Source organism: Homalodisca vitripennis, chromosome 6 (genome assembly GCF_021130785.1).
Source record: "Homalodisca vitripennis isolate AUS2020 chromosome 6, UT_GWSS_2.1, whole genome shotgun sequence".
NCBI classification, from domain to species: Eukaryota; Metazoa; Arthropoda; class Insecta; order Hemiptera; family Cicadellidae; genus Homalodisca; species Homalodisca vitripennis.
In genome coordinates, this window is record NC_060212.1 from 30,902,295 (window position 1) to 30,916,398 (window position 14,104).

Below are 14,104 nucleotides of genomic sequence, written 5' to 3' on the forward strand. Positions count from 1 at the left end.
TAATTGTATTCACTGCAATCAAGACCATGTAACTGTTCTAAACAATGCTCTAAATGCAGTAAAAAAATCCGCTGTAGAATGTTCGAACTGCACGAGGACTGTTTTTAAAACTGAGATGCGTTTTATAGGGCCATTCTGTTTGGGCTTTTGTAAATTCTTAATATCTATAATATGCCGTGGACGTCTGTTTAAAGACAATCTTATTTGTTGGATTACATATACTGTTGTAAAACAGCACTTTTTCAAAGAACAACACAGTTAACCGTAAATGCAATATTACAACTCAAACTTAAACTGTTTGGCATATAAGGGTTTTCAAGAAAACACAATTAGGCGATAAACTAAACTAGACAGATTGTTCTTTATATAGCACTTCTTATTTATTTTGACACGATATTGTCTGGTATTATATACGATAGTTTCTTTACATTCTATGGATAATTATTATTACATTTACCTCTTTATGGTTTTAGAATATCTAGGAACACTTTGGTCCTTCATTTACGAAATATTGGGTATACCAATCCCATGGTCCGCATGCACTGCGAGCATAGGCTTCATGCATATTTTCAGGAATCCGTATGTTCTTTTCCTATTTCCTGTTCCTTTCCTAATAATTATTTTTCATTCTTCTTTTTTTGATTCGTCAATCTTCTCGTGTCGTCAGTCGTGTTGGTTTGGTGTTTGGTGTTACTTGCGTCTCGGTCTCGTATGAGGGAGGAAGCGTCTTAAGTTTAGATCTGACTAACAATTGTAATTTATAATTACAATATTAAAGTACCCATTTTTCTGCAGCTATTCAGAGTAAGTAATTTTTCACCAATTTGAATAAGTAGATTATTTATCTTTTAATTTCATGTTTTATTTTTTTGTTATAAAATTATATAAATAGTAAATCTTACTTTGAGGTTAGATGTTATTGTTCTTTATTGTTTGTTTATTGAGTGTTGGTCTTTCTAAGTTTTCAGTTAATCTAATTATACAGTTGGATTTAATACTTACTTTGGTGAATAATGTCCATTAGACCGTTTTTACAAGAATTCTTGATATTTTTGGATAGTAGCTGGATAGACTTAATAAGCAGTCTATATGTTTGTTATTTGGTTGTTTTGTTTTTATGGAAGGTTTTGATTGTTTTATCAATAAGTAATTCCTATTACAATTTTTTTAACTCAACATAGGCTATGACTTCAACATATTAATAAATGTAATAATATTAAATGTAAACAAACAGAGAGAAGGTACTATTTTTTGGCGAATTTGAAAATAGCGATGAATAGGCCAATAAGATAGAAGGTTCATTTATATTAAATGTAAATGTTTAACCAAATTATTAATAATAATAACAATAACAAACATTTTATCGATATTTATTAACATTAAGTTGTGTTATCAATCTCAATATTGAATATACATTTTTTAATTAAACATAATTGGGTAGCCTACTTTGGGATTATACCGACCACACCCAGACATGAATCGTAATTTGACATTTTGCTTCTATCTGATTACTAGATTAGCGTAGAACAATATTGGTTGCTTCATTTTTTTATTATTTTAAATATATTTATTCTTGAAAGTACAATTTATTGGAAGTACAAAAACACAATTTAAATTTTAAAATATTTTTTCAGCTGATGGCGGTCATTTTTCATTGTTTGAGCGCTTAACTTATTTCCAGGGATTTCAGAGCTCTGCACTAAATTAAATATTTCAGCTTCTATTCATCTTGGACCATGGCTGCAGAATAATAAGAGGCCACCACCACAATAGAATCATAGTATATCCTTAAAAACAGTAAAAATTAACTAAATGTTAAACTGTTTTGTTTGTTACATTTTTATAGATACACACGTAATTCGTGTCAGCATTTTTGTTATATAGTTTAGATAATCATAAATATGATTCTATCGTGGTGGTGACCTCTTATTATACTGTAGCCCTAAATATATACATCTAAATACCTGTTCAAAGTTTAACGCAACGAGATTACAAAAATGGATTTTCAAACATATTTTTATACAAGAAGACACATGACTATTTGTTTGTTATTTTATTATCTAATAGAAGTAGGTGGGTATGTCAAATTATGAAAGTTTCAAGCTGTTGACTTTGCACAGGGTTTTAAAATAAAAATTTCCATTGTATACTTTATTTTCAAATTTATTTTTATCCTTATCGTGGATGAGATTTGTGTTGTTAAGCTACTGTTATCATTCCAGTGAACAAAACAATATAAGGTTTTAGGGTATGAAAATAATGCTTTCAGTTCTAAATTATTCAATGATTTTTCACAAAAACAAAGAGTCATATCATCTGCATATTGAATTAAATTTCCAGATGTTAAGGATGAATTTGTAGTAATTTAAATGCAATAGATATAATATGGGAATAAGAAGCGAGCCCTGAGTGACACCAGGTTCTAATTTAAGTGGAGGTCATAACTTTCCCTCATTTTCCACTTGTTGAATTCTATTTGCTAGGTATGATTTTAGCCACTTCTGTGGCATTCCACATATACTATAGCTTTAAAGAATGGTCCAAAGGATCTGATGATTTATGCAATTAAACTCTTTCAATAGATAGCTAGGAAGATGCCAATTGTATGTTGGTGTGTATCCAACCATTTAGCTACACTATTATATTAACTCCATTAAGAGTTATGCAGCATCACTGGTTGACTTTCCTTACCTGAACCCAAATTGAAACCTTGATAAGATTTTCTAAATATCTCAACGATTGATTATAAAATAATTTTTCAAAAGTTTTTTGAGTGCAGGTAAAATAGAAACAGGACAATAATTTGTAGCTTCCTTTGGCTCTCCTTTTTTGAATATTCTGATAACTTTTTGAGTATTTTAGGGATCCAGGGAAAACTCCTGTTTGAAAGAAAATATGTATTAATTTAGTTAAAGGATTCAATAATATGTCTTGAGCGCTCTTTAAGCAGCCACATTGAAATCTTTTAACTTTAAGGTTTGAATAGTTGATGTCAAGTCTGATGGTGTCACTGGTATCCATAACATTGATGAAACTGGATGGGTATTTTGGCCATATTCACATTATAATTACATTTTTTCTATGATATATATAAAAAAAAAACTGATTTGAAGCAATTTACTATAGATAGTGAAGGCTCATTAATTTCAGTTCTATCAACTGAGTTGAATAGACGAAGATGAAACATTTTTCTCGTTATTTGTTATAACCCTTAAATTTGCATGCTTTTGCTGCTCTAATTTACTGTACGGTAAATAAATAGTACTGGTAGGCCTATATTTGTTTTTACGATTTTAAAAACTTTTTTGATTGTGTTCTCTTTGTGGTTTTGCTTGTTTGTGGTACATTTTCAATGTTTTCCTTAATACTAGGATGCTTTTAATTATCCATTTACTCCTTTTAGAAATTTTGGTAATTCTAAGCAATATATGGGTCAACCTCGATTTTTCTCATATTGCAATATAATGTTCCAATAGTCAATTAGAAAAGGAAATGACTAGAATTTCTTGCCGGAAAGCAGTTATAGGGAGCAGGCAACCGCCAGACGGTCATATATTGCTTAGAGTTACCTATTAGTGATCAGGGGCACTGACGTGATCTGGGCTTCAAATTTGGAACAACTATTTGTGTTAATTCTTTTTCTAAAAGAGCAAGCAGCGCGAAGCGCTGCGCAGCGGGCAGGCATCGTGCGTGATCCTTTTTTTTTATTAAAAATTTCTGATAAATTGTTATTACATATTACAATATAATGTAGGTAATGTATGTAAAACAATTTTAAACACATAATTACATGCTGGAAAGCAAAGTAAACCAATATAATCCGCCCAATACAAAATCTCCGTAAAAATCTGGTAAAGGATCTGTGTCATTCCTTTGGCCAGAATCAATTCAGTATAGACGAAGATCACGCACGATGCTCGCCCGCTGCGCAGCGCTTCGCGCTGCTTGCTCTTTTACAAAAAAAAAATAACTCGAGTAGTTCCAAATTTGAAGCCCAGATCACGTCAGTGCCCCTGATCACTAATAGGTAATTCTTGCGGTTGCCTGCTCCCTATAACTGCTGTCCAGCAAGAAATTCTAGTCATTTCCTTTTCTAATTGACTATTGGAACATTATATTGTAATATGAGTTGCCTGCTCTCTATAACTGCTTTCCGGCAAGAAATTCTAGTCATTTCCTTTTCTAATTGACTATTGGAACATTATATTGTAATATGAGAAAAATCGAGGTTGACCCATATATTGCTTAGAATTACCGAAATTTTTCTAACTGTATAAGTTTGAAAGGGACAACATCTATTAATATACATATTTTTGGACGAGGCCTTTCGAAACCAAAGGTTTCATCTTCAGGCAACTCCACAAATAAATTAATATTTACACATTGTTTGTTACAATTAATATTAAAATAACATATGGTGTAAAAATGTAAATACAAAACTTTTGGAAATATTTCAGCCAGTATGAAAAATTAGATTTGACTAGAGTTTAATTTTTGAATAATTAATTGAATAATAATAAATAATTAACCAAAATATAAACAAGTTGGAAAAAAGTAGTGTTTTTATTAACATTTAGTAATATTTAAAGTATTTTCCAACTGCTCCAAGAGTCTACAATCTATTAATGTGTTCTAAGAAACAAAATCGGAAACTATTGTACTGTTCCTCGATTTTTCTGAACATCCAAGAAACCCCATATCCATGCTGCAGAGTTTTTATTCTAAACGGTTTAGTATAAAATATAGCTGAATTCCGATACTAGTTATTATTAAAGGTCTTTTTTTAACGATCAGCTCGGACAGAGCGGTTATCGATTCAGAGGGTCACTATCAGCTCAGCCGCTGTTACTTGAAGAGTAAGTTAAAATGTATTCATTTGGGGTTTTATAGTCTCTCAATCAAATACAGAATTACTGTAGTATATATATATATATATATTTTTTTTTTTTTAAATATTGTTTTTAATAATTTGTTGCAGATGTGGCCATTCAGTTAAGAAACAACAGTCACCGTTAACAAATTCCTGATATTGAGGTAAGTGGTAAGCATTGAAGAAATATTGTCATTCAGGTCAAGAATCGGAGAGCAAATGCTTAATGTTACTAGAACCACCAACACAAGACAGAGAGACGAATTGGCTACTCCTTCTCATTGATTGGCACTTAAAAAAAACCACAATATGCTGGAATTAACTTTTACAAGAAAATACCTGAAAATATAAAATCAAAAACTTCTTTTTCAAAATTTAAAAATAAACTAAAAATGTAAATAAAACCCTTTATTCATTCAATGGACTGTGAGGATAATGTACCGTGTAGTCTATTTTAATTTAGTAAAAGATAAAAAATACATGGTCTTAATTTGTGAGTTTTTGACACCATTCAATTGTATTCATGTAATACAGTATGAATAAAGAATATTTTAATTTTATTTCTTGGTTGGCGAGTCGATGGGTGGTATTAGAGACAAGTAGTGAATACCTGAAATGAACTGGGCTGAATTACAAGCTTAAATTGGGAATAGGTTGAAAAAATATCTTCACACATTTTTAGAATAGCTTAAGATGATTAGGTTATATATGACTTGGTTGTTCACAGTACCTTCTAGGAGGAGTTATTTTCTGTGGAATTGGCAAAATGGTAAATCACCATTTTAACGATTTGTCGGTTGGAAGACTGGTTTATGCTTTGTGTAATACAGCACCACATTATAGTGTAGGTGGGGACTGTCAAAGACTTGCTTGCTCTTTCAGTTTTAGTAAATATACTTAGGTTTCTTATATAGTTTTAAACTGATTTATTTATTACACTGCACAAAAAGTAGCTGTATTTGACACTAACGTCGGTACATAGAGTGATGGATTTTCATTACCTCATAGCAGAGATCTGAAAAAATCAGCTGGTGCACAATTCAAGTTTTTCAGTGCGCTAACCTTTATTTCGTTATTGTTCCAGTAGAAAGTAAATGCACAAATCAAACCTGTTTTCGACATGTAAACATGATAGTAAAACTATGTTGAGTTATTATGTAATCAAAATTAAATAAAACTTTTAAGTTTTCATTTTTTTCTGTGTGATAAAAACCATTTTTAACCAAACGGAGCAGAAGTATCTTTAGGCGTTTAATCATATTTCCAACCTTTTCTCCAACTGATTTGTAAAATATGACTGTCCACTAAACACAACCACTTTGTTATGTGAAAGTAAACAGTAAGTAACCAACAATATTATTATTTAATTCGTGTCATGAAGTTTTCCACAAGAAGGTAGTGATCGGTACCTCATGAGCAAACTGATTTACTGATCTAGCTTACTCAGTGAGCTGTGACACTCTGATCCATCTTAGACTTACAGATCCTCTGATATGACCCCTAACCTCCTCAGACCCATGCAATGATGGCTGAAAATATTTAAATAGTAAATCCAAACTGCCACTAATGCAAAGACAAATAAATAGAAGAAGACTTGAAAGGTCCACCTCCTAATCCTTTTAGAGATTCTGTAAAGCTTGATCAGACAATCTAAGAGATCGATTCCTTCCATGTTGACGTTATAGCTTCTAATGAAAGGTTGATGGCTAACATCACCATAGACTTTGTCCTTTTTTTATTCCATCTGCGACAAATACCAGGTGGAAAAGTGCCTTCACTTGACGAAGCTACTATTACTGGTTTGTTATCGTACCACTTTATCACACAAACATGTTCAGCATATTTTACAATTTGATTCCAACATTCCCGTCCTGCTTTCAGCAATTCAGCATTTTATCTGTACGTAATTTCATTTGGGATTCTCCTACGATCCAAAGTTCTAGTGGCTTGCATTAATCTTTCAGAATGGAGCAAATCAATTGGGGAAACAAGAACTAAAGTAATGATCTATGTACAAAGTGGTGCCTGCATTGAGAGTTTCAGTTGATCGCGTTACAACCTCGTCTTCTATATTCAAATCTGTACAGGCAGGATCTTCTGTAATACTGTCACCAGCGCCAAAATTTTACAAACCACATGGATTTGGTTTTCTTCGTACTACCTGATGGGAAGGACTACTACCTCAGAAGTGAATCATCTGCTCACCAATTGAGATTTTAGAAGGTCTAGGGTTGGCAAGACAAGCTTGTCTGACAGTGTCAATTGAAGGCTGTACCTTTCCCAAAATTTATTTTTTTCTCCTATAGTCTCAACAGAAATTAAAGCATCATCAACCAGTTTGAGGAGAAAGGTACTACTCGTTTCACAGGTTATAGGTACTCTTGTTGTCAAAGCAATTACCTGTAATTATATATTTTCATCCGGCACATGCTCAGGTGCTGGTGGCAAAGTTACAAAGAATTCCTTTTGCTTACAAATGATTCTCCTTGGCCTGGGTGTCTCTCCTATTAAATATGGGGGTGTAGGTGGCTGTAAATCATCCTCCTCCACAGATCATTTTCATACTCTGGCTCTTGAAAGTGTGGAGATACAAATGTAGGAACAGCATTGTGTATCATCAGAGTCGTAATCCTCGAGGTTGGAAACATTGGACATAAAATCATACGTAAATGAAACAAAATGTACAATAAATAGCTTAAAGTTTGTAATTTAATGTTAAAACTGTACACAATATAGTCCTTTTTATCTCTGACCATTGAAGATTAAAAGCCCAATGTAGCGAATACACTACAACTCAGAAAAACATAAGTCGAAGCTAAAGAACCCAGTGTAGCGAATACGCTACATCATAATTAAACTATACACAACAAATTAATTAAAATAAAATGTGTTAGATCTGAATGAACTGGTATGATTCAAGAAAACCCTTCGGAACTATTTGGAAGTTTATCGCTGTTATAATACGTAGTTATGATGAATAGACAGATTGTATTTTCATGAAGTACAGAGTTTATTGTTTCCAACAGATCAAGTTAGCCTGAAATACATTGGAAGTTGTAAACTTAATTAACAATTAAAACTGAATTGACAATAACACATTGGTTTAAAAGATTTTTGAAACGTATTCTCAATACTAAAAAACAAAACGTAATCAACATTTATAATATATAAGATTATATAATGTAAAATTATAGATTTCAAAGTTAGTACAAGTTTGTGAAGTCATGTGACTAAATATTATAATTTCAGAAAGCAATATGTCAACGTTCATATTAAATTCATAAAATGAGCTGTGAGATCAGTGATATGAATGATCTGAAGATCCACATTTCAATGATCTGAACTCACTTCAAATAGCCATTCTTCTCATCACTACAAGAAGGTGGACAAAATAATTTTTCATTTATTATTTTGATACTTTATCTGGTTTACTTCCTTGAGAGAGCACTTAAGAAGGGTAAATGATAAGGTTTTTGTCAACTGATGAGTGTAGTAATCTGAACTGATCCTTGCTCTGATTTTGATACTTTATCTGGTTTACTTCCTTTAGAAAGTACTTAAGAAGGGTAAAGGATAAGGTTTTTGTCAACTGATGAGTGTAGTAATCTGAACTGATCCTTGCTCTGATTTTGATACTTTATCTGGTTTACTTCCTTGAGAGAGCACTTAAGAAGGGTAAAGGATAAGGTTTTTGTCAACTGATGAGTGTAGTAATCTGAACTGATCCTTGCTCTGATTTTGATACTTTATCTGGTTTACTTCCTTGAGAGAGCACTTAAGAAGGGTAAAGGATAAGGTTTTTGTCAACTGATGAGTGTAGTAATCTGAACTGATCCTTGCTCTGATTTTGATACTTTATCTGGTTTACTTCCTTGAGAGAGCACTTAAGAAGGGTAAAGGATAAGGTTTTTGTCAACTGATGGAGTGTAGTAATCTGAACTGATCCTTGCTCTGATTTTGATACTTTATCTGGTTTACTTCCTTGAGAGAGCACTTAAGAAGGGTAAAGGATAAGGTTTTTGTCAACTGATGAGTGTAGTAATCTGAACTGATCCTTGCTCTGATTTTGATACTTTATCTGGTTTACTTCCTTGAGAGAGCACTTAAGAAGGGTAAAGGATAAGGTTTTTGTCAACTGATGAGTCTAGTAATCTGAACTGATCCTTGCTCTGATTTTGATACTTTATCTGGTTTACTTCCTTGAGAGAGCACTTTAGAAGGGTAAAGGATAAGGTTTTTGTCAACTGATGAGTGTAGTAATCTGAACTGATCCTTGCTCTGTTTACACAAACCAACTTCTTATCTCGCATGCCCAAAGTTCATGAAATACCAGATGCTTAGTGGTTGTTGTTCGTAGATCTGGTAATCTTTGTTCAAATACCACAGTGACAGTAATATTATTGGTGTTATTTTGCAATAGCAATATATTGTTATGTTACTCTGAGCTCTGTCTTTTGCTCTAATCTCGTGTGTTATGTAAACGTTGTAATGTCGATATTCTGATTTAATCTTGTGTTTTATGTAAACGTTGTAATGTTGATATTCTGATTTAATCTTGTGTGTTGTAATGTTGATATTCTGATTTAATCTTGTGTGTTATGTAAACGTTGTATTATTGATATTATGATTTTTAGCACTTTACTTTATTACCTACAAAAACTTTTATCACTTTTCAGTGCCATTATCAAAGTCTTGCAGTTAAAAACACAATAAAAAAATGTTAAAAAACCAAGTTCTGAGGAAGTTGATTGCTTTGCTGTAGAGATCTTCCATGAGTAACGGATAAAATGTCTCAATAATGATTTACTCTTCTTTAGATTATAACTCATTTATACAAGTACATTAATAAAGTGATGAAGTTTTAATTTAAGATGCATTAATTTAGCCTGATTTAGCTCGGCAACCTTTTTATTGAATACTGTTACACTATACACCAATCATTAGATCGATTCATTGTTTATAAATAATTGAATTGAATCTTCTGCTCTTGTACTTTAAAACAAAACTCGCATGAACACCTGTTTCATAAAACATTGCTTTGGGTATTTCTTTAAGTGATTCTTTAAGTTAATTACAGTTTATACCATATTTAACTAAATGAATTTAGGATCCTTTTAGGACTACAAGCGGAGGCAACCGTCTATTTCCCTCAAGACAAAAAAACCTAAATGAATTTTAGGTTTAACTTTAAAATGTATTAAACCGTAACAATGTCAGCAAAAAACAATTTAATTAATGATTTTAATTCAACTTTTTTTGTTTGTTTCAGGTTTGCCACTGACAGCAAGTGGAAGTCAAGTGAGCCAGAATATTAGGTTTACACTAAGATTTTTTACCTGGGAAGTCATTTATATTCCATTACTAAATGACTTTTGTTTACAAATTCATCACTGGAAATTATGTTAACAACAATATGTACAATGGAATATACTTTGGCCATGTTGAGCGCATAAAAGAAATTATTGCCTCTTACGGATTTTCCCACGAACCCAAGTGGGAGGAAGGCTATGATTTGCTGATCGTGGCGATCGACAGCCAAAATATACATGTGGCCAAGTCCCTGGTGATGTTACAATGTAAATTGCAAAAAACTGAAATGGAAAATTCAAAAAGCTGCAAGCCACTTCTCCGTAGAGCAATAAGAAACGGAGATTGTGAGCTTGTAAGCATGCTGTTAGAACGCATCCCAAGCGAGATCTGGCTGGAGTACCCGCTGGTGCACTGGGCAGTATCCGAGGGCCGCAGGGATATGGTGAAGCTACTGCTACAGCGAGGAGTGGACATAGAGGCAAGAAACAAGGCAAGACAGACAGCCCTGCACTTGGCAGCTGTCGAAGGGCATGCGGACATCGTACAGGAGCTGGTAATGTCCGGTGCTGACATCGAGAGCCGAGACTATGGTGGAAGAACCAGTCTTTTTATGGCGGTATCAGCCGGTCATCTAGATGTGGTGAAAGAGTTGTTGGTACAGGAAGCCAACACTTCCTGTAAATTCAACGGGTTAACTCCTATGTACGTTGCTGTCAGTAAGGGCTATACAGAGATATTTATGGAGCTTTTGGAATTTGGAGCGGACTTCGAGGGGACAGATGACTTTGGACAGACTCCCTTACATATTGCTTGTTTGAAGAATAGAGCATCTATAGTTTCCATCCTTCTGGAAGCTGGTGCCAACGTGAATGTGGTGGATGCCAGAGGAATGGTCCCTGGTAGTGCCGTTTTCGGACCCACGGATTTCCATCCAAATTACAACATGTCATTGGTGCCAATGATGCTTGCAAAGCAGTTCACAGCACTCAAAGCAGCTGGTTTATTTTTAAACGAAGAAAATGAAATAGTGTTCGGGGAAATGTACGAAGACTTATTCTTCAGACTCTCGGACAATCGTATCGTAACCGTCGACGGATTTTTAAATGAAGTCATGGAGTGCTGCAAAGCAGAAGTCTTGAAAATGAAAGAAGTCAGGTGTGGAAATGCTTTCTCAGTCTACAGCATTTTCCGAAGAATTCAGGAGCCAACACCAACAGCTACACTTAAGGAAATTGAATTCTTGGAGACACTTAATTTGGAAGAGGAATTCCCTAACTATAAAAATATTTTAAAAAGATTCATAGCCAGGGTAAAAGAGAGAAAGGGCCTATTATCATCAGGTGAAGAGTGGCTTTCATTGTTTCTCAACTACAGCGGACACACACTTCCAATTATTCCTCCAGAGGTAAAGCTAATCATATTGTCCTATCTGAAAAATGAGGATTTGAAGCAACTTAACGTCTGTGGCAAACAACTGTTCAGTTAGAAAAATAAGGTAAGTAACTGTACAATAATGTCATACAATATCAGTAATGTAAATAATAATGTAATGTGTGTGTATGTGTATGTGTGTGTGTATAAGTATGTAGTATGTTTAATATCATATAAAAAGATTTTTAATCCTCAACCTTAAATTCATTCCTGTGCTGGTGACACTGTGTAGTCAATGTTCCTAACATGTAACCTTTTAACTAATTTTTAGAATATATGAAGGATGGAGATGGGATAAAGCAAAAGCAAATGTATTTCCGTGTGAGAATCTAACATTCAGTGACAAAGTTAAGGAGTCAAGATAAGCGATGATCAATGACCGTGACCATCTCTAGTATTCAATCCCAGTCTCAGATGGTGGATTACTTCTGTGTATTTGCTTTTGAAAAATTTTGGAACTGTTAATTCAACGCTGACTTTCTCCACGAAATCATGTTATTTTGTAAGTAATTCAGGAGAAACATGTTCAATTTCATGTCGATCCTTCTCGATAACATCAAGGACTACACCAATATGTTTCCTCATCATAATAAAATCCATATATAAACTTTGTAGAATGTTCTCGACGGGTTCCTAAATCTCGAAGTGCTTTGACTAAATCTACGATGAAAATTGGTTTAATAACTGCACACTTCAATTGATAAGAAAAAATTTTCTTGTAGCCTAGTTTCCTAAGCCTGAGAAATTTTCTAGCACATTGACTATTTAAAGGAAGCCGTTTAAAAGTTTCTAATGCTCTTGTATTTCTCAGACCACCTGGTCTTACAGTCTTGATAGATTAGGAGCCGAATTCCTGTGGGCTAGCGATTCAGAATCAGAATCTTTATTACCGTTACAAAATACTTGGATGGCATCGTCACAGCCTAGGCAATACAATAATCTCAAAATAGTAACAACTGCATACACTTAATGTGGTCTACAAATTCGTTCACATCGTATACCAGTTGATTTACCAGTATATTTTTAACATATTTCTTAAAATTATTTATATTAAGACATGTCATATGTTTTGGGAACATGTTATACATTTTAATGCTCATCTCTGCAAAGCTACTTTTTGTGGACTGATAACTACAGTGATTAATTCTAAGTTTACAATGGTTTCTGGTAAAATGACCATATACCAGAAACTATTTACAGTTAAATCTAATAAGTTATTTTTAACATACGCTAATACATTGAGCACAAACAAAGAATGTACAGTCAATACTCCCAGCGGCCTGAACAAAGGTTTGCAATTAGACCTACTGATAACATTAGTCATGACCCTTATGGCTTTTTTTTGTAATATTAATTACCTTTTTGTGTTAGTAATCACTGCCCCACACAATAATCCCATAGGACAAGTGGTCATGTACATGTGCATAGTTTACTGCCATTAAAATTTTAATATACACAATTAATTTTAATTTCAACAACATAAAAAAAACTTGGCTAAATTATGTTTTTACATATTACTTCAGTATGAATGTTCCACTTCAGATTGTCTTGGAGGTGTACCCCTAAAAACTTAACATTTCGTGATATAGTTTATATTTAAGACTAAAATTAATTTCCTCAGTTTTATCATAGGAGTTTTATTTGAGACAAAGGATGTTAGCTGTAGACCAATAATCCTTTGAGTTGGAAACATTTAACCCCTCCATTAAAATGTGCCAATTTCTGTATCTCAGATAAAATACTTTGTTGTTGTTGTACATTTTAAACTAACACTTTTTATTTTGAAAAATTAGGGTACCATGTAATGCATGATTTTTTTATTATTAGGCTTTTAAGTGCAGAGTAAACTATTTACAAGGTATAAAACAATGGTTTTTGTGATACAATTATGTTTTAATTTCTAATTTAATACTTTAAATAAATATTTTGTTGTATATTTTGTTGTTGTTTTTAAACCAAAATCCCCAGTTTAATGTATATTTTAAAGCTGTTGGTGCATCAAATCATATTTGTTTTATTGATTATGTGTATCTTAACGTATTTCTTTTATTTTGTAATAATATTTTTACTCCAATAAACTGTAAAAAATCAAGTTTATACAAATCGCTATTGTTAGTAAAGATATCCAGGCCTAGATATTGTTAGTAAGGATATCCAGGCCTAGATATTGTTAGTAAGGATATCCAGGCCTAGATGGAATGGAGGAGGCGAATCAGTCTCTTCGTCACTGGGTGTTTAAACTGTCATCTAGTATAGACAGGAGTTTAGACAAGATTTTTTTGACACCCATTCAAGTGACTAGCTTTTCATAATCAGAGTCAATTCTCAAATTTAAAAGGTCAAAGAAAAGTTTTCAAAGTGGCTGAGAAAGTTCCTCATCGCCTTTCTTCCTTTTCTCTAAGGCAAATGATGAGTTCCACAATGAAAATAACTGTGTACAATAATTTTGATTGACAATAAAATAATGATGAATTATCCTAATCCCATAATTTT

The 14,104-nt window shown here is 33.0% G+C and overlaps 1 protein-coding gene across 3 annotated transcripts in view; it reads left to right on the plus strand.

Annotated features, from left to right (window-relative positions):
* Positions 1 to 674: 674 nt before the first annotated feature.
* Positions 675 to 14,104, plus strand: part of LOC124364187 (putative ankyrin repeat protein RF_0381) — a 28,535-nt gene continuing 15,105 nt past the window's right edge. For 2 of the 3 annotated variants that reach the window (XR_006922585.1, XM_046819477.1), the window contains exons 1-3: positions 675 to 804; positions 4,979 to 5,034; positions 10,140 to 11,675. Coding sequence is in view for 2 of the 3 variants with exons in the window: in XM_046819477.1 (XP_046675433.1) it covers positions 10,236 to 11,666 (1,431 nt within the window). In the remaining variant the exon portion in view is untranslated. Of the gene's footprint in view, positions 805 to 4,978; positions 5,035 to 10,139; positions 13,548 to 14,104 lie in introns of those variants that run through there. The other variant, XM_046819476.1, reaches the window with a different exon arrangement.